We start from the raw sequence: 22,196 nt of genomic DNA on the forward strand, positions 1-22,196 counted from the left end.
TTCTCTACAGAAATCCTGTCCAAACTTTACAATAGAGCTGTGATTACTGATGTCTCCGTAAGCCTTTTTGTTCAGCCTCTACCTTTCACCCACTTCTAAGTGCTATTAATAAACTTATTTCCTTTTACCAATCATAGTGCATCCTCTTTAGCTTCCTTTATTTATCCCATAGTTTCATCAGAAACTTGTATTTCTGAAACCGTGTGCCACCCTCCTCATGACAAGGCCACATTTGCTGTAATGTGTCAGTCAAACAGTAGCTATTTCATAAGGGCCTACCATGTACGTACTGGGTGCCAGCTACTGTACTAGGTGCTGGGGATATTGTGGCACATAAACACGTCGTTGTCCTGGTGGAGCTGACAGTCTAGTGGAAACAACAACTGTTAAACAAGTAGGTGCAAATAATTAAATGACTGAGAATGTGGGGAGTGCTTTGGAGAATGAGAATAAATGGGAGCATGTGAAGGGGGCATGGGTTCTACTGGGTCGTGAGGTAGTGAGATGTGAAGATAGAGCACATATCAGCTGGTTGAGGTCTAGGTTGAGGAGTGTTGCAGGCAAAGAGTGACCCTTGCTCTTGCCATCATCACTTTTCACCTTGTCATCAAGTAAATTCTCATACTTTTTAGCCATGCCACCTGCTCATTCTCACCAGGGCACTTCTTTCTTCTTAATGGGTTTCTGCCCTTATACCTTTCTGATTTTGTGCTGTCAACCTATTTTGGAGCTCCTGACGTCAGTGTCCCCTCGTTGTTAGATTAGGATCTACCAGTGTTGGGCTCTCCAAGTCTGATTTGTCCACTGCCTCCTACCCTCTTACTCTCTTCTTTTCCTTCTCTTAACTTCTCGGGTTTCGTGGGATTCCTGTGGGAAAAAAATTCAAGCCAGCAGTGGGGACCTTAGAATTTATTTGTTGATATTGATCTTGTCCACCCAAAGCCTGGATTTCATCGTCAGCCACCTCCCTGCCCCATCCTAGTGACATCAAGGCTTAAGGGGCTTGAAAAATATCTCTTCCTAAGAGGAAGTTTAGGTGTTTTGCATTAGATGTTTAAAACATAGGCATATTAGCACTGAAGTTTTGCATGACCTATAATTGTGCTTCATCTGTTTATCTAGTACTTTATATTTTAGATTTCTTGATTCAAGTTATTCAAAAATTTCAATTTTTATGACCAGCAGTTGAGATTTTTTTTTAAAAAGTATAGCATGTTGATATTCAGTGTTGTTACCACTGTGTTGTTACCTTGTTACCTGGTAATGTATATACAAATAAGTTTGCAGATACACATGGACAGAAACAACATTATTGTACTAGTACAGAGTGGCCAAAGTGTGTTCAAACTGTTTCTTGTGGCCAGGCCCTTTATTGGGCCATAACGAATTCTGTAGCAGAAAGAAAGAAAACACACATTTTGCTTCACTTGGTTTTTCTTTTTTTCTTTAAATATATATATGTATTTAAATAACAACATAAATATGGAATAAATACTAATTATAACATCTGTATGTAAACACTTAATTAGAACAAAACTAAAATAAATTGTAAAATACAGTATTGACCAGCGGTAGACTTACCTTTAACTTCTACCATTTTATTGCTCTAAATAGAGAATAGCACATCTTATTTTTTAAATTTTTATATTTAATTATGGTAAAATACATATAAGTTTTACCATCTTAACCATTTTTAAATGTACAGTTCAGTTTTGTTAAGTACATTCACAATGTTGTAAGTCAGTCTCTAGAACTCTGATATTGCAAAACTCAAACTCTCTACCTACCTATTAAACAACAGCTCTCCACTTCCTCTTCCCTCCAGCCCCTGGCAACCACCATTCTACTTTCTATCTCTATGAATTTGACTATTCTAGGCATTCATGTAAAAGTAATCATACAGTATGTATATTTTTGTGACTGACATTTTACTTGACACAGTGCCTTCAAGGTTTATCCATGTTGTAGCATTATGTCAGAATTTCCTTCCTTGAAAGGCTGAATAATACTCCACTGTATGTATTCATGTACCACATTTTGTTTATCCACTCATCTGTTGATGGACACTTGGGTTGCTTCCGCATTTTGACTCTTATGAAAGATGCCGCTATGAACATGGTGTGCAAATATTTCTTCAAGACCCTGCTTTCAGTTCTTTTGGGAATTTATTGGTCCCCAACTTTAGCACAGGGATATGTATGTACTCTCTAAATATTTAAACAATGTGAGAGGGAAGGAGAAAAGGAGGGAGGGGACAGTCATTCCCAAAATTAGGCAGATGATAATCTGTCAGCCATGTAAGCTTATCTCAGTCAGCTTATCTCAGTGTTTCTCAAAGTATTGTTTGTGAATCAACTACATTAGAATCTCCTGGAATGCTTACTAAAAATTTAGATTTTTAGGCCCTTCACTAAACTTCGCAAGTCTGAGTCTCCTGTGAGAAGCAGGAATTTGCACCTCAGGTGATTTTTACACATACTGAAATGTGAGATGCAGTGCCCCACTGGCAAGGAGATGTCTCATAATTTACTTGCTGATGCATATGAAGGTCCTGCTCTCTGCTACTTTCAGCCCCTGCTTTCCCTTAAGGCACATTCCTCCCAGGCTAGCCCATGATCCACTTTCTTTTCCATTCTGTCTGTATATTATAGCCCAACTAAAAGTTCCATAAATATAACAAAGGATGGCCAGGCCTGAGTTCGCAATCCTCAACTTTGACCCAGGCCCAGTCAGGGTCCTTCCTCCTCAGGAGGCTAATTGCTGATTCACTGTTGCTCTTTACCTGCTTCTAGTTAGTAGACCAGCGAACAGATTAGGACTTTCTCCCTCATACCTTGTGGTGTTTAGTTTTACCTCAGTTCTTAAAGGGGCCAAATCTCTTGTCTTATATAAGCATTTTAAATATGACATATTGTGACCCTCAGGACAGTGATGTCACACACTTATATTGTATAACTATGAGAAGTGTGACGTCTTCAGTAAAGCCAACCAGCCTCTTTTGCATTTTGAAAGCAAACTCGTTGTCATCATCTAGTAATCACATCATGCTACCTCATCACATCCACCACGTGTGGCTTTGCTTCTAGTTGTGATTTGCAAGTGATTCATTTTTTTAATATCAACTTTTCTTCAAGTAATACTGGTATTTTTAGAAATATTCTCTTCAAACTTTTGTGTGATACAAGAGCATGTTTATATATTTGACTTCCATTAAAAGTAATGATACTGACTGATACATACTTTATTTTTAATGAAAGGACCTGGAGGGAAGAAGAGCCCTAATATGAAGCTTGTTTTTGTTACAGCTGGCCACTTTTCCACAGTGTGCTTCTTTCAGATTTCTATTCCTTCGTTGATTTGGTACTCCCATAATTTTCAGTTTTTGGCTAATTTTTACAACCAGTTTTTGTGATTTCCATTGTCTTGGCTGAAATCCCCTCTAGGATGTAAATGCTGTGAGGGCAGGAATGGTATTGTTATAGTTCACATGGTGCCCAGCATGATAATATGGCACGTAAATAGGTATTTAACAAATATTTGTTGAATGAATGAAACAACGTGAAGCTGATTGTAATGTTTCATGTACTGCTTTTATTGTTTCTGCTAGAAATTTTCTTTGCAGTTTTCTGTTACACTACAACTCTTTGATCAATGTAAGAACTCAGTTTCAAGAGATTGACAGCTTACCTACCTAATATCTCTGATTAGACCAACTGATGCTATAGGTTGAAACACACATTTGCTCTCATGGGGTCACTTATTTTTCTATGTGGAAAACTGACTGAGCAGAACTCCTGACACCAACAAGTAATTCTACAGGTTTATTCTGTCGGTTGCAAAGGAGACGGGACACTCTTGAGTGTGAGTGACTTGATGCCAGTGATCTCCAGCCTAGGTTGCATTATTGGTGATTGATCAATGCCATCATCTTCACCTACAACAAGCAGAACATTTGAGTCTTTGTTTCAGGATACCAGATAAACTGGTAGAGTGAGCCTTTTTTTTTTTTTTTTTTTTTTTCCTATTTACAGATTTATGTTTCAAACCATACACACTGAAAATCCTTTTCGTGTCAGTCCTGTTTGTTTGCAACAGGGCCTATAGAACCTGTCCGAGGACGGCTCAGAGCCGCCCTTTGTGTAGAGCTTTCTTTCAGCATCATTTTGGGATTCAGGGTCAGCAATGATCAGCCCAACGTACTCTTGCAGCATGTAAATTTACTCTGATTTAAGAAAGCTATTAACAAAAAAACCTTTGAATGCATATTTGTACAGCGTGATACAATATTGTACAAATGTACAAGTACAAAGTTAATTTGGCCTTTTGAGTTTCTAGTCTTCCAGCCTAAAAGAATGCCTGGGCTTAACTGTTTAACATAGTGTTAAATACTTAATTGATGTTTTTAGATTGCTTAAAATCTTCCAGAAAAATTTTTACTCATAGCTACAAAGTGACAAGACTCAGAACTAAAGAAATCTGTGGAATCCTAGGACAAGTTAATTAAGAGCAGGCCAGGAGGACTGATCAGTGAGTCTGACTTCAGTTGGATTTGCTGGTATTCTTACTTCTCTGTGAGTCAGTGCCTTTAAGTATCCAGTGTGACCCTAAGCTTTCAGTGCAGTAAGCAAAGTTTTAGCTGTATGATTTTTTTTTTTTTATAAAGGACACTCAGTTAAATTTTTTTTTTGTTTTGTTTTTGTTTTTTTTTTTTATAGCTACTTTATTTATTTATTTATTTATTTATTTTTTTGGCTGTGTTGGGTCTTCGGTTCGTGCGAGGGCTTTCTCTAGTTGCGGCAAGCGGGGGCCACTCTTCATCGCGGTGCGGGGACCGCTCTTCATCGCGGTGCGCGGGCCTCTCACTATCGCGGCCCCTCCCGTCACGGGGCACAGGCTCCAGACGCGCAGGCTCAGCAATTGTGGCTCACGGGCCCAGCTGCTCCGTGGCATGTGGGATCTTCCCAGACCAGGGCTCGAACCCGTGTCCCCTGCATTAGCAGGCAGATTCTCAACCACTGCGCCACCAGGGAAGCCCTGTATGATTTTTAATAGCAGTCATAATGTTGAAATCTAACATGATGCCTAAAAGTTGTATATAAATACATGTTAAAATTAAAATCCACACTGATGTCTTATAAAATACATTGCCTGTTTTACTGAACCCTTAATTTTAATTTTTCTTCATGTTTTAACAACTTTTTATGAGCCCTTAGTGAGTGTGTGTGTGTAGAATTATCTTTCTCATTGTCCCCCTCCCACATACAGTTGAATCAACAGATGTTTACTGAGTATTCACTTCGTTATCAGAATGATGCCAGTGTGTTAGTTGTAAGCATCCTTAACGAATTTGGGTGTAATAATTTTGGTATGCTAATTTAATATGTTCTTGGTGCCATTTTAATTTGTTTTTCTTTCATTCCTAGTCAGCTTGAACCTTTTCCTCCATTTGTTTGCTAACTGCACTCCTCCCTCTGTGGCTTAGGTGTTCCTATTCTTGGCTTATTTTATTGTGGGGTCACAGTTGTCTTCAGAATCCTGGCCTGACAGCAGCAGGCTCCTGGGCAGGGCATGTCTTCAGCAATTAGTACTTTTGCTTTCTCTTTATCCCTCCTTTCTTCATTATAGTGGAAAACGGGAAGCAAGTGCACAGTATTAGAAAAAGTGGAAGGGAAAATGAAACTGAACTGGAGGAGACTTAAATGTAAAGCGTGTGAAACTGAGTTGGATAACTTCACTCAAGTTTTGATAAGTAATGGGAAGCTGCATGGTAGTATGTGATGATTTGGCATTGTCAGCAGACTTGGATTCCAACACCAGGTCTGCCATTCTTAAAAGGATACAACAAAGCCTACCTCACAACACTGCCACGGGCACTAAATAAGATAGCGGGAGAGGGCGTCTTCTTTCACCTCTGCTATGCTGAAGATCATGGCGACCGCTACTCACAACAGCAGAGCAGCAATTGACACCAACACCTGACAAAATGTTTGTCTTGCCCCAGCTTCTCTCCCTTCTTCTCTGCAATTAGTGTTTAACATGTTTTCTCATTTAATCTGTATAATAGCTTTATTATGTATCATGATTCCCATTTTTCAGATGAGGAAATTGAGGCTCTGAGAAGTTAAGTAACTTGCACAAGGTCATGGATTTGGTAAAGGATTTGGGTTTTGTTCTATCGTTTCCAAAGCCATTCTCTTGCCACAGTGCCAGGCCGCCTTGGATAATGAGTGTGTGACTGAAGAATGAAAAGGAGTTAATGGAGGGGCCATTCCACTGTTCTTTCCACTACTTCACTTGGTGAATGACTAATAAGCCAACACTCCCAGAGGGTATTTGCATTTTAAAAGAGGAGCTCATTAACCCTAATGAATCTCTAATTGGTAGAATTTGTGGGGGAGATATTTCTGAGCACTGGGGCTTTCTCCTGTGTCTTCAAGGTGTCTGGCTATCCTTTTCTCCTCTGCAGATTATCAGCTATTCTGAAATCAGAATCATGTAGTAGAATGCAGTCCATTCTGCAAGTCTGCCCCAAATGCAATTAAATGAATTAACAGGGAGTTGTGAAAAGAATCATCTAAAGGAAAATAAGTGTGAGTTAACATTGTATAAAATGAATGTTCAAGAGCTTAATAACACATTTGGCAATGTTGAGGGTCTTCTTAAAAGTCTGGTAAAAATAATATATTTCATATTCAGTTTTAACTTCAGAAATGTTCTATCAGCATTTCCCATAGTGTGTCACTCTGCAAGATGTTTAATAGGTATCCAATGAATAAAGTGGCTTTATAGTCAAAAACATTGGGGAAAAATTTTTTTAGTTTCCTTACTGTAGAGTTTCTCAGAGCCTTTAATATGTTACAGTGCATTGGAAATCAGTTGGAAGGGAATGCATTCTGTAGCTTTTTCTCATACTTTTGACCACAGAAATATTTTTTCCATGCAAACCCCTTGAAACTAGTGTTTTGTAGACTGCATTCTCAGATATGAAGTTCTAGATAATTCCTCTCCAATAAAAGAAAGAAAACAGATTTCTGTATTCACAGCTTTTCATATGTAGGCAGGCTCCAATTCTGTCCATACCAGCCCATTCCCAGTCTTGTTGGACTCTAGGGCATTCCAATAATAACACCCTTCTTACCCAGATAAGATCTGGCCAATTTAGTAAAAAAAAAAAAAAAAAAACAAAAAACAGATGGAGACCAAATTCTCATCTTTATTGCCTATAAAGCTAGTGTTGAAGAATGTGGCTTCCATCAAGGAGCAGATGGGTTTCCTAATCTGAACCCCAGAATTAGATTGAACTCCATCCTGTTACAGGATCTTCTAGGCTGGGGCAGGCTTCCCCAAGTGGGAGGAGGCCCCTGTGGAGGGTCAGAGCAGACAGAGCCCAGTTCCCTCTGGTCCTCCCCACGAGAAGGGGGAGGGGAGAACCATGTGCAGCTGAGTCTTTCCAGATCACCAACCCAGGGATTGGAGAGTGGACGGAGGCTGGGGTGAATGTTACTAGAGTTCCCTCCACATTGAAGGAGGCCTAAGGAGTGAAGGTGCTCCCTTACTCACCCATCACCCCTCCCCAAAACAAATCTCCTCCGGGTGATCCAAACAGGCATTTGGGTTCCCCTCCCATCACTGAGGGTTTCTGCTCTTTTCACTTTCCCTTGTACCTGGTGCTCACTCTTCATCACTTTTCTCCTCTCCCTCGACCAGATTCACCCAGTAGAATGGGATCATGATCATATGCTAATGATGTCCCTTTCTCATTTCCTTATGTACCATAATTCAGCTTTTTATCCTAGAAAAGGTGGAGTGTATATATTCTCTAAAACAGGGATCTGGAAACTACAGCCTGACTCAACTTGTTTTTGTAAACAAAATTTTATTGGAACACAGCCGCATGCATTGGTTTGTATGTTATCTATGGCTGCTCCTGGCGACAGTGATAGAGTGGAGAAGTTGTAACAGAGACGATATGGCCCACAAAGCCTAAAATGTTTACTATGTAGCCCCACTAATCTAAAATACAGGTGAATTTCACTTCAGTCCTTTAAATTCTAAAAGAGCTTCATTAGTATGCATATACGGCCTTTCTCGTTTACTCACTCTAAATAAAAACTACACTTTAAACCAAGAAAATTGCATAGCTGTAGTATAAGAGGGATTTTGCCTCTTATAAAACTGTTTCCAGCCTTTCAAACTTATGGGAAAGTATCAAGGGGACCGTGTGTGTGCCTTGAAGGACCAGAAGGAAGGACAGAGGCTTGTTCTGATCAGGAGTATTTGGCATTATCAGTGGAAAGGGAAGAGACCAGATAACCCATGGGGCCTATGGAAGAAAAATGGAGTAGAGAGAAGTGTTAGGGGGGCCCGTGGGGTTGGACCAGCTTTCGGAGCCCTGGGCTCTTCTTCCCACTGATCCCCAGTTTAGGGGCTTGATTCTCCCTACCTCAGCCACCATCCATTGGAACCTTCCACCAGGCCACACAGTCCCCCCAGATATGTCAGGAGACTCGGCTCTGCTCCCACTGTGGCTGACTTCTTCCTGGGAGACTTCAGGCGAGTCCCTGAGCACCTCTGCCGTCAGGCTCACCGTAAACTGGGGGAGGAGGGAAATGGGGAGGATGTCTTGCTGCGCCGTAGTGAGAATCAATTGTGGTGTTATAAACAAGACATTAGGAAATGTAAGTACTGTGAACATTTTTATTGTTTCTTTTCATTTTTTTATCGAAGTATAGTTGATTTACAATGTACCAATCTCTGCTGTACAGCAAAGTGACTCAGTTATACACATACAGACATTCTTTTTTTGTATTCTTTTCCATTATAGTTTGTCCCAGGAGATTGGATATAGTTCCCTATGCTATGCAGTAGAATCTTGTTGTTTATCCATTCTACATGTAATAGTTTGCATCTATTTTGTTGTTTTTGTCCTTCCTTTTAAACAACTGACTTGCAAATGAAATTTTTGAATCTATACAGCACATAAATTAGAATTAAGTGATGTCTGAAAACTAAAGTACCTTATTTCACGTTCATCACATGCATCTTTATTTATTGTTGAAGTATCTGACTTTCATGTGGGTTATAACAAGTTAGAGAAAATAATTGAATTTTTACCATGATCAAATAATTCTTCAGTGGGAGGAAAAAAACTTCAAAAGTTATATTTCACTGTGACCTGTTCTTTTCTGTTTGTTGTTTGTGTAGTTTTCATTTTGTGCCTTTGTTTAGAGAATCATCTCGCAGATGGCATTTTTCCTTGTAATCAGTTATTGTCCTGAGTCATCGCCAGATATGGCATTCCAGGAAATAGTGATTGTACAGTTGCTTCCAGGCAGATGTGTTGTGTGATGTCAAGAACACTGGCTGATAACCTTTCTGGTTATTCAAGCAGTAGGGAGAAATGGAGAAAGTGTGATACAGATACACACCTTGGAATCAGAAACTGGCAAAGGAAGCACAGACTTTGTGCTGAATGATTTCAGCCAAATAGTGTTTGTATGGCTAGGGGATGGCCCAATAATCATTTTAAAAGGTGAAAAAAATTCTTTCTTGAGTAAATGACCTTTCATATTGGAAGCCACATACTTCCGTATAAACCTCAGGCATGTGAGTTATTAAACACACCTGACCTCAATATACAGAGACTTGCATTACCTTGGCTGCTCATGCTGTTGTGGTCTCAGTGGTCTCATTGCCTTTACCCAGGCAAACTAAACAACTTGTGCATTGGTTTTGCCATCTGTGAACTGGGGGTTGGCTAGCTTTTCCCTAACTTTAAAGACAAGGGGGATTTCTGAAAATAAGACTCTTCCTGATGTGCAAATAAATGGTCAGTTTAAACAGTAACTTTAAAAAATCAATCAAAATTGTTGTTTGACATCCTGGGTCATAAACGTAAGTTGACATAATTTTTCACTTAACAACTATTAACTCTATTATCCTATAGATGTAATTTAAAAGTTCCTAATGCTTTTGTTTCAATATGATTCTTTTAAAAAATCATTAACTGTTTTGTTTTGTTTTTTTTATTTATTTATTTATTCTTGGCTGTGCTGGGTCTTCGGTTCGTGCGAGGGCTTTCTCTAGTTGCGGCAAGTGGGGGCCACTCTTCATCGCGGTGCGGGGACCGCTCTTCATCGCGGCGCGCGGGCCCCTCACCATCGCGGCCCCTCCCGTTGCGGGGCACAGGCTCCAGACGCGCAGGCTCAGCAGCCGTGGCCCACGGGCCCAGCCGCTCCATGGCATGTGGGATCTTCCCAGACCAGGGCTCGAACCCATGTCCCCCGCACTAGCAGGCAGATTCTCAACCACTGCGCCACCAGGGAAGCCCTCATTAACTGTTTTTAAAATCTAACAAGTTATGCTCCAAGTACAGATCACTAATAACAATACATCATAATGGTATTTAATAAATTTGCCTTTTAAGTTTCACAAATGTGTTTTAGAGGAAAAACACTAACTGTATGCTCAAATAAAGCTTTTATTACATACCATTTAGTATTATCACAGTTTTATAGACCAGAAACTATAAATAGAAGTTCACTAATTTACTCAGCTAGTATTTATGGAACACCTCCTACTATGGGCTGGGTTCCGCCCAATAGTAATAATGCCGTACTTAGCTGAGAACACAACTTGTAGGCTGGAATATGCATGATGTGCTTGGATTTTAAACATTTGGGGGATTTCCTTTATCTTTTAAGTAAGTAAACTACCAACTTAATTCTTGCTTTATGGTTTTAGAATTTAACAGAATTTTATTTAATTCTTTAAAATTTTCACAGGGCCCTTTCTTGACTATAGCCATCGGTAAACTAAACTTTTATGTTTCACTATGGAAAAGTTAAGCCCAGCCCAGACTTTCATACTTTGTTACCTCCAGTGAAGACTGTGACCTTCCCTATGTTAACAAATTCCTAACCTTTAGCGTGAGCCAAGTCATTATATGTGAATTTTGTAATCTTCCCTGTTGTAGACATTCCTGAGCTGGCTTAATTTTATGGGAAGAGCAGTTTACAAATTACTAAATTAACCTCTCATTATGCTTTTAAGAAGTACGCTGATTGTTTCTTTACCTACCATGTGTTAATCACAGATTATTAGTTAGTACATTATAATAGGACACGAATACATTAAATTATGCCTGTACTTACCTAACTATATTTCTGTCTGTCCTGTGTCCTTAGACGCAGCCTAGTCACCAACTTTGTTTAAATAATATAACCCTCCCAGGCACCACCTTTAGGAATCAAACTATTAACTGAATGCTAATTTATGAATTTGTTCATTGTCCTTTCCTGCTGTAAAAATTGTTTGACATATGGTTAATTACTACATGCAAACATATATCTCTACTCTGAGGCAAATCCACAGAGACACAAATAAACGCTTATAAAGAGTAAACCTTATTAGAAAACAAATCTGAAGGACAGTTATTCATATTATAAAGAATTTTTTTAAGACTTTTAATGTTTGAAAATAATTTGCTTTATCTTCAAATTATAAGTTTTCCTAGTTTATTTGAAATATGACTTGATTTACAAAATATAAATTCACTTGATTTTTCCAGAGTAAACCTATATAAAGCAGGATACATTTCCGGTTTAGATTGTATATCTATGTATTTACGGATGATTTCTGTGACCTTTATAAAATTACTGTTCTTAAATATTAACTTATTTACTTTGTAACAAAGGAAATAGTAATTGCTTCTACAATGTAAAACATACAAAAGATATTTCAGATAAATAGTAGACAGTTTGGCCTCAGTGGTATGCTAAAGTTTTATTTTTTTCCTTTGCTTCATAGGAGATACAGCTCATGAGCAAAGAGTGGCAGCAAGAGGCAAAACTTCAGGCATAGAAGGCAATGAGACTTTGGAGGTAAGTGAAACTCAATGAGTCCTTTTGGTGTAAAACCGAATAAGTCAATGTGATTATGTATACCTCTGAGGATAAATAGTAACTTCCACTCTTGCTATGCAAATAGGTGCCTAGGTATCAGGAGAACAGGTGATCTGCTGAAAATCAGGGTATGGCAGGCAGGAGCGACTTCCTAAGTGCTAAGCTTTTCCCAGTGCTGGTAATGGAAACTCTCTGTTGGAAATAGAGGAATAGAACACTGAAGTTAAAACATTTGAATTATTTTTACTTGAGAGATTGTTTTCTATTATATTTGAATAAATAGGTAATATATGAACCTATAGAGAAAGGTTTGAAAATAACTTATTCAGAACTGTCTTACATTAGCATTTCCACCATCAAAGTACACTCCTTGACATTGTTTGGTAAAAAGACTAAGGCTTTTGTTCTTTTCCACCTGAGAAAATTATTTGCTCTTTGTGGGTACTTGAAAGTGTAGTTCACATACTTTCATATTCTGTGTAGAAACATACTAACCTTATTTAATCACTGAAATAGTCATTTTTAAGACTTTGGGGGAATGTTAACTATTAGAGTGCCATGGGTTTTGAAACCTTCTATGTGGTGACACACCTCTACGTATATTCTTCTACATGTAGAACGTGAGGGTATTGCGTACAACTGGAGTGACATAAGGGAACCTGGCCTGTTTGATTCATCACCATATCCGCAAAGCCTAGCACAGAACAGGAAGTCAAAAATATTTGTTAAATGAATGAATAAATACAATCATGAGTTATAAATAGAGAGTAATGTTCATCTTAAGAGAGATTTTTTTGTATTTATATTTTCCACAGTGAGTAGATATTTTATAATCAAGAGAAAAACATTTAAAGAAGTTACATGGGAAGTAAATTGATGTAGAAGAAGAAAAGAGCCATCTTTCCCATAAAACTGTGCATTGTTTTTTTTTATTAATGCATGCAACAAATATTTATTAAGCACTGACTGTATTCAATGCACTGTGCAAGGGGCTGAGTATATAGTACTGAAAAAAAAGATACAAGGACAAAGAAGAATTTCCTGTCTATATGTTGAAGCATCTTGATCTCTTTTATTTATTCAAATATTTATTGTGTACTGAACATAAGTAGCATCTTTGATAGGAAATAAAGGTTGATATATTTGAGCTTTAGGAAAGAACCACCAAGATGGTTTAGAAATCATCCGTGATTACTTGAATTTAACTGCTTAGTTAGGTATGTGATCCAGTGGAAATGTCTGCAGAACTCAATTATTTTTCAAAGTCGATTTATTGATAGGAAGAATTCCAAGATTAATTTTGAAGGAAAGAAACTTTTGAGAATAGATCCTCAGAGATTTGAAACTAGCTCATTATTGTGCTACTTCCTAGTCTCTCCACTATACAATCAATTCTTAACCATTAAGACTGGATTTTTACACTCATGGTATAACAGATAAAAGTGCCTTCTCTCTGAATAGTTGCTGGGGATTGGGTAGACACCGTTTGCTCTCAGAGAGCTTACTGATGTAGCAGAAATGAAATAGGGAGACTCCAAATGAGATGACAGGGTTAAGTCACAGTACAAGAGGGTAATACTAAAATACTTTTAGAGGCTAGTGTGATTCACCACAGAAAAGCCAACTAATCACTTATCCCCACCTTAAGTGTCCAAAATGGAATTTATTATTCCTTGCTTTAAAAATCTAAAACCACAAACATTGCTTCATGTTTCCTACCCCTTCCCCCGCATAATCTACCTTGATGGGTCCAGATGAGTCTTATCTAGTCTCATGGTTTTCAATTCTTTGAAGAGTCTGATGACTCCCAAAGTATATCTCCACATAGACCTCTCCCCAAAGCTGTAGACTGTATCCAGCTGTCTACCTGCCATTTCACTTACAAGTTTCTAAACAGTTCAGCCTTTACTTGCGCAAAGAAGAACTATTGATTTCTGACCCCACCACCCTGAAGCTTCTCTCTGCTCAAGTTTTCACCATCACTGTTTAATAACACCACCCTTTATATAGTGGTTTAGAATCACACCCCTTGAGGTACCCCTGGTTCCTTTCTTTCCCTCACAGTCTACATGCAGTTCCACCCGTAAGTCCTATCACCTCTCCCTCTATATCCAGACTCTGACCCCTTCTCAACATGGGCACTGCTAGGAATTTAAGCCACCACTTTCGCCCAGACTCTCTGCCTCCATTCTTCCCCCTTAAGTCCGTTCTCCTCACAGCCCGCAGAAATTGAATCAGATCACATGACTCCTTGGCTTCAAACATGCTGGCTGCCCACTGTAACTGGAATCACTGCTAAGCTCCTTACAATGGGCTATAAGGAGCTGCATGTGCTCTCAGACTTCATTTCTCTTCATACCCCAAACCCCATCCCCATCCACCAGCTGCCTTTCTGTCCCTTGATCATGTTAAGCTCTTTCCTATCTCAGCCTTTTCATTTGCTACCCCTTCTTTACTGGAGCCTCACTTGCCTGCCTCCGTATCATTCAGGTCTTAGTTCAAGTGCCAGTCTTCGTGAGGACCTCAGCTGAAGTGTCTCTTCCCCCAGTCACTCTCACGTAACCCTGTTTTATATTCTCCATCAAGGTTATCACTATTTCAGATTATCCACTGGTTTACTGTCTGACTGACTCTCCTGACTACAGTGAAAATAGACTGTGGGTCTAGAATAATGTCTGGAACATAGAAGGTGCTCAATAAACAGCTGTTAACTGATAATCTAGATTTCATTGAATATCATCATGTGTCTTGGCAAATTAAAGGCCTAAAAATGTCATTTGACTCATTGTTCTCCGCCCCCCTTTATCAAATCTATCATCAAGTCCTGTTGATTCTTGATGTTGATGTTCTTCTTGATTCAGATATCTTCCAAATCTGGTTCCTCATACTCCATCTTCATCTGTCCACTTGACTGTTATTAGACAAGCAGCTTCTTTCCCAAATCCCTTTCTGAAAAAGAACAGCAGGGGGTTTTTTGTTTTGTTTTGTTTTGTTTTTAGTTCAGGCCCCCAAATGCCTTGAAATCTACAGAATAAAGCTTAAACCCAAAACCCTGTTCAAGTGTCACCTTCGTTGTGAACTCATTTCCCTGCTGTCCCAGCCAGAGATAACCCCAGTGTCCTTTTACTACTTGTGTTGCCTTTTATGACTTCCCTATAGTGTGAGTTCCTGGAAGGTGGAGACTCCACCTTCTTTACCTTTACAGCCTCCGCACAGACACACATGGTGTGACATAGGTGCCCAGTCAATGATTTCTAGATGGATACATGAATAATAAGTGGTCTTCTGCAAATGCTGTCTTATGAGTAAATCTCTTCATTTAGTTCTGTTTTCCATCTTACATTATCAACACACAGTTATTTTTTTCTCACTGTAAAAAAAATGTTTTTCTTTTATTTCTTAGGAGTTACCCGTAAAAAAAAAATCTGTTAATTTAGATTATTTTTGACACTCAATACATTAGCAAGGCAAAGTATAATGATTTCAGTTGATATTTTGAAAGACATACATCTGATTAAAACGTTGTACCTATTGTACCTAATAGGAAAGTCTCATTATTTTCATTTTTAATGGCTATACAACAAATGTTGAAACATTATTTATAACGAAAACATATTTGGTCAGTTAGTGTGGGTTCCATAGAGCTTCAAAATAACACTCTTAATTACCAAAACATAAGTTGTTTTTCTAAAGACCTTTTGGAGAAGGTAGATTTTAGTATCCCCAAAAAGTTTTTTTGGTGAATTCAGATAAACATGTAGATTGCCTACTATTTTCGAGGAATTGTTGGACATGGGGCGGAGAGGATATGAAGATATGTAAGACTCCGTGATTCTAACTTATAGAAGCTGACATTCTCAATCTATTCATGAAAATTAGAAAACTCCACACGTCATTATAATATAAAGTGGAATAAATAAGTTTCTTAAATTCCATAACTACAAAGATAACTGAGACTTTAGTGGAGGAAGAAATATCATTAGGGAGAATCAAGCAAGGCTTCATGTATTAGGTGAGCTTTGAACCATGAAAAAAATTTTTTTTCACTATTTATACAATTAATTTTATATGATTAATATAAATTCCTGTGAAATGAAATCCCTCATTAAGAACATTTTAGACATACAGAAGCAAATCATGGTATGAAACTACTTTCCACACATGGATCTCAATGACAGGTAATAAAATATTTTAAAAAATGAATGGAACCTGGCCTGTGCTATACTGTAGGGTTTTTTTGTTTTTTTTTTAAACATCTTTATTGGAGTATAATTGCTTTACAATGGTGTGTTAGTTTCTGCTTTATAACAAAGTGAATCAGTTATACATATATACTGTAGTTTTAATGGCAGTTAAAATATTTTGTTATAGATAGCTAGTGGGAAGCAGCCTCATAGCACAGGGAGATCAGCTCAATGCTTTGTGACCACCTAGAGGGGTGGAATAGGGAGGGTGGGAGGGAGATGCAAGAGGGAGGGGATATGGGGATATATGTATACATATAGCTGATTCACTTTGTTATACAACAGAAACTAACACACCATTGTAAAGCAATTATACTCCAATAAACATGTTAAAAATGTATATATATATTTTGTTAAGTAGTCTGTGATGTTTTCCCTTACACTTTATATAGCCCAAGTATACTTAAAAACTGTGTTGCCTCTCCAAGTACAACTGTCTCACAGACATCAAGGAAATGCTAACATCTAGATGAAATATAATTTGAAAAAAAGGAGATCTGGTTTGGGCATCAAATAAGTTAAATTTTACAAAGTTGGAGTATAACTTATTTTAATACACAAAAGACTCTATGAAAAGCAGCATATTTTTTTGTATAAGTAATTAGTGGGACTTTTTACTTGAAGAAACTGAAAATAATATAGCATTCATTCCAGGAAATCACAATTTCTCAAGTATGTTTTTCTCTTCTTTAATCCCCCTCTCTAAATATTTCAGGGTTTCTATTAATGGTGACTTTAATTATGTACTCCTGTTTGTACCTTAGCTTTCCCTGTATATGATCCTGAAGTATCATTACCTAAAATAGGGTAACCTAAGGAAACAATGAACTATTTAGTCATCAAATGTGGTTTCTCCCAGGTTGTGCTTTCGTCTTATGTTTTAATTGCCATTGGTAACTCTTAACAGAATTCACCATGTTTTTGGTATGTAGTGTATAAAGCTCCTGTAAACTGTGTTTGGGCTTATTAAAGTCATTAGACTCTAGTACTTGGGGAAAAAGTGATAATTTAGAACTAATTATCCAATTGGAAGTTTATCTTCCTCCTTCTGTTCCTTCTTTTTTTCTTGTTGCCTTTCTGGGTAAATTTTGGTAGTGAGTTGTAATGACATTACAACTACTTATTGCTTTCTGCTACTGTAGGAGCCTGGTTATTTACAGCTCGGGGATAAACCCACAGATTAATAGGGGGTCTGGTTTTGAATTTTTGTCATTATGATTCATATCTTCAGGGAATTAACATTACAAGTAAGTAAGTAGTCATTCTTTTCTAACCTTCAGTCTAATTTTATATTGTGAAAACTGGAACCATATTAGCTACTAATTTACTAGTGGACCTATTGCTTTTTGGTTTGTAGGTGTACTTTGAGAGCTATGAATATGGAAATATCAGTTTTTTAATATAATTATATCCAATTTTGGTGACTATTAATTTTAACCAGTTTTAGCAGATACTTTTAGATTGTTTGTTGAACTTAAATTTCTTTTATTTGTACTAAAAAAGTATTTTTAAATTTGCATTTTTGTTAGCCTCTTTATTTTATTGAAATATATTTGACATACAATATTATATTAGTTTCATGTGTACAACATAGTGATTCAACATTTGTATGCATTGCAAAATGATCACCACAATAAGTCTAGTTAACCATCTGTCACTATACAAAGTTAATACAGTGTTATTGACTGTATCCCCCATGCTGTACATTACATTCTCATGACTTATAACTGGAAGTTTGTATTTGTATAACTGAAATTTGCATTTATTTTTGGTCTCAAAGATAGAGGAATATGTTTATTTATTTAGTTCACTAGCCTAAAGATAACAAAATACAAAAACAAGCCAATAAAAATCTCCCCACAAAACCACAATTCCATTTGTATATTTGTTTTGAGTGACAACTAATTCACATATGCATATGGAGATGTATAAAATAATAACTAACAGATGGTATAGCTGCAAAGTAGGATTTATAAAGATTATTATCAGCTGGTGGTATTGAGATACTGTGGTTATACTGACAGAAGACACAAAAATTACTTATAATAAACTGTGACACTAATAATCTCCCAACTTCTGTTAACCAAAGTAGCTTATTGCGTATTTAATATAAATTTTTTAATGAAGATCTAAAATAATCTTACAGCCAATTTGTACTAGGAAATTTAATAGCAGTTGCAAAAACAGTAAGGTAGTAGCAACAACAACAAAGTGTTTGCTAAGATTGTTAAGTGCATAATATTAGAATCCCTGGAAAGTACAGTAAAGATATGGGGGACTTTGTTTATTCATGTCATTTGAAGCACACATCTCAATCTAGTACACAGTATTTGTAATTTCTTATTTGCATGTTTGTAAATTGTTGAGTTACATGTGAAATTCATAGTTGAGTAATTTAGGGAACAAAAATTGATTTTTTGAAAAAGATATAGAATGAATACATATGAATGAAATGTTCACTTTTCTTTTAATGTGTTTTTGTACTTCCTTTATGTCTTTCAACAAAGCTATAGGAGCCTTCAGACTCAGTAGGGATGAATTTCCTTGTTCTTTTCTTTTATATAGTCATTAAAATGAATGAGAATATCCTTGAACTTTGTAAATTCCATATGATGTAGACTTTGGTTACCACTCCTTAAAAGGGGGTATAAGATTATCCTATTAAAGACCTACTTGTGTGTAGAAAAGAATTGAGGTTGGGTGGTATAGGAAAAAAGAGACTCAAGTGATTCTCAAGAATAGTTTCAAGAATAGCAAACATTCATCCACTGGGTGTCAGGATTTCGGTTTTAAGAATTTTTTAGTATAATTATGGTATTATAAGTTTATAAATTTAAAGTATAGGTGATCTCGGGTGGCCTCAGCCTATGGCAGCTTGAAGCAGGATGTCAGTTTACAGCCAGAGATTGAGGTTGGGCAGCGGCAGTGAGAGCGCTGAATCCTAGCCATCAGACCACCAGGGACCAGTGGCCAGTGACAAGGCCCTGGCCCGTCAGCTGTGTAGAAGCGACTTTCCATATAGAGACGGAAAGTAGTGAAGCAAGTAAAGTGTTTATTAGGAGGAAAAAGAGTACAGTACGTGTGGATAGACACACGGGCGGGCTCAGAGAGAGAGTCGCACCCTCGTGGTAGTTTGAATCACATTTATGGGGCATTTCTTCCGGGTTTCCTTTGACCGGTCATCTTGCTTTGCCTGGTTCTGAGTCCGTATTTGTTATATCTCAGGGTCCTTCCCTGTGTGCGTGCACATCTCTTAGCCAAGAAGGATTCTAGCGAAGAGGCCTATGGGTAGTTGACATCACTTACTATGGGGCGGTGCCCCCTCCCTTTTTGACCTCCAGGGAGCCTTTCTGCGCATGTGTAGTCGGGGAGGTCTCCTTGACTTCGAGAATGAGGAATATTTGGTCTTTTATCTGGGCAGGGCCCAGCCTCCTCCATCATCCTGCTTTTATGGAGTTTCTGCTATTGTGGAGTTTCTGTCCACAGGGGAGAAACTGTTCAGCCTGGGGCCCATCTATCTCCTGCCTCATGGGGGGTATAAAGATGATTATGAAACTGTTAATTCTCACAAGATATTCATAGTCCAAATACAGGTATAATGGGAATTGCTATTGAAGGCAGTTTAAATTGGTACAACCATTTTTGGTAAGCATTTTGGCAAGTATCACGAGCCATAAAGATGTTAATATATTTTGACAGTAATTCCACTTTTAGGATTCTATTCTGAGAAAATAATCTTTTAAATCCACATGAAGTTGTATGTGCAGAAAGATGGCAATCCACTTAATGGAATATTTTTTAGTTTTCATAAGTGAAATTTATGATTAGTTTTCAATAAAATATGAAGACTCTTGGTTTCATAATTTCAGTTAGAAGATTTGAGGTACAAAATTATATTTACAGTATGATTATTGCTATATAAAAACTGTGCAGAAAAAGATGATGTAACACGTAAAAACATTAACAGTAGTTGCCTTTGGAATGATAGATAAATAGGTTAAATCATACTGTCCAGTGTTCGGATCTTCCTATTTGTCTATAATGAGTATATCTTATATTTTAAATGATAGTAAGTCTGATGGTGAGGATATTGCTTATTAACAGAAGAACTATTTTGGATGGCAGTAAAAATGATGGCAAAGTCTACTGAGGATGATCTTTAGGAGATATGTAGGTACTTTCCTGCCTTGGTTTATTTAAGTTTAAGACCTCTTAATTAGTTGATAACAGAGCATCACATCTGATCATGGTTTGTCAAAACATCTGTCCTCTCACCTAGGGGACTTTCCAGCAGGGAGAAGAGTGAGGTGACGTGGAGTTTATTCTTCACATATCATTGGAAATCACGTGGCCCGGACTGTTCTCATTGATCTACCTGTCAGTGTCACTGTATCAGTTATAAAGTCATATTCCCCCTCCCCCCAAAAGGTTGTGGGTTACTGGTTTGAACATGTATTTGTCTACAAATCTTGCTTTTTCCTCTATATCTATGATTCTGAGACTCTTAGTTTGAAGATATTAATTTCTCCCTTTATAACAGTTAGTTTATGAGAATATAATTTTATCCAAGATGAGTGCAAGGATTTTTGTTTTTTGTTTCTCCTAATATAGAACCATTTCAAATTTGTGATTTACTGGGAAATGAAGCACAGTTGGATTATTGCACTGTTTATATCATTCAAATGGTAAATTTAATTCTTTGATGTATTTATCCTGCTATGCAAGATACCTTTTGGGAAAAAGATTTTGTAGAGTGCATCTCTCCAATCTTTATTTTCACTTGAATTACTGGACCATATAATATAGTAGAAAGTACATTTTTGCTGGATTCCTCTGCTCACCAAGTGTTTGATCTAGGACAAGTTGCTAAGCTTCTCTTCAACTTCAATTCTTAGTCAGTGAAGTAGGGGGATTAGATGCAGTGCCTGAGATCTTTTCCTCCCCAGAAGTCCTGGCTCTTTACCTCTTTGGAAAGTGAATTGGAATTTTGCCACCAAACGCCAGCCTTTATCCTGCTGCTTTGATTGGGGGATGGAGAGAGGGGGGAGGGGGAGAATCTGCTGCATAATGAAGATTTTAGGTATTGATTAATCAGGCTTTCATGCTTGTTAGGAAGGAATTGTGCAAAAGTCCTTGCAGGTAACTTGTCAGACTGCAAAAACCACTTTCACGGTCCTTGCTCTTGCTTACAAAGTCTGTTTGGGAAAATGATAAATTTGGCCACTGGTAAAGAACAATTAAAATACTTTGTTATTTCTTTAAATCTATAAACTTTTTACTTTTATATTTGACAGTCAGATTACTGCGGGTTGTTGATAGCTCAAAACATTGGCAAGATGAATTAACTTGAGGCATGCTTATCAGTATTTGTAAAGATATTTTCCATAACTTCAAATTTGTATATTTTTGTTACCACTATGTCTTTGTCCTAGTTTCAGTTTTGCTGGAAAAAAATTAGAATTGAGAGGTCATAATTCTAGTATTTTCTTGTTTTCCATTGGGGTTAACTAGCACACTGAAACATAGTGTTTATTCATCCTAGCCAGAAAAGGCCAGACTATGTGAGGTGTATGAGAGCTGCCCCTGTTTCCATCCAAAATGCACATATGGTGTGGGTAAGCCAGCAATGTGAGTTTTATGCAATGTTTCTGCTCATGTACACAGTCTGTTGCTCAGCACCAATTATTCCTTGCCAGAAACCTGCTAACCTGCTGCTTTTGTAGCTCTGCTTGATGAAGCTAGGTAGCTTAAAGTGACCACAATGATATTTATTTAACTTTAGCAATCTTAGTTTGTTAAAGTTATGTGACTTTAATCACCTGCCTCATCTGTTGATTCATTGCAATTGATTGCAATTAGAATCAAAGAATGGGAACCTGTAATTGCATTGGATGGAGCTACATTAGATCCAATATGTGTGTTTATTGTATGTGTTTAGAAGGAGGAACTAAAATGTGGAAATGCTGGCTTTTTGCTTAGCAAATTTAGTTTTCTATCTCCAATTTAGAAATTATTTTAAAAACCATAGAGAATGTTCTGTTTATCTGTT

The 22,196-nt window shown here is 37.5% G+C and overlaps 1 protein-coding gene across 3 annotated transcripts in view; it reads left to right on the top strand.

Moving 5' to 3' along the window:
• UMAD1 (UBAP1-MVB12-associated (UMA) domain containing 1) overlaps window positions 1-22,196 on the top strand; it is a 240,602-nt gene that overhangs the window by 153,469 nt on the left and 64,937 nt on the right. For all 3 annotated transcript variants that reach the window (XM_057549790.1, XM_028164311.2, XM_028164307.2), the window contains one exon: window positions 11,809-11,882. In XM_057549790.1, the coding sequence (XP_057405773.1) occupies window positions 11,809-11,882 (74 nt within the window). The remainder of the gene's footprint in view (window positions 1-11,808; window positions 11,883-22,196) is intronic.

The sequence above is a fragment of the Balaenoptera acutorostrata genome, chromosome 7 (assembly GCF_949987535.1).
Source record: "Balaenoptera acutorostrata chromosome 7, mBalAcu1.1, whole genome shotgun sequence".
Lineage (NCBI taxonomy): Eukaryota > Metazoa > Chordata > Mammalia > Artiodactyla > Balaenopteridae > Balaenoptera > Balaenoptera acutorostrata.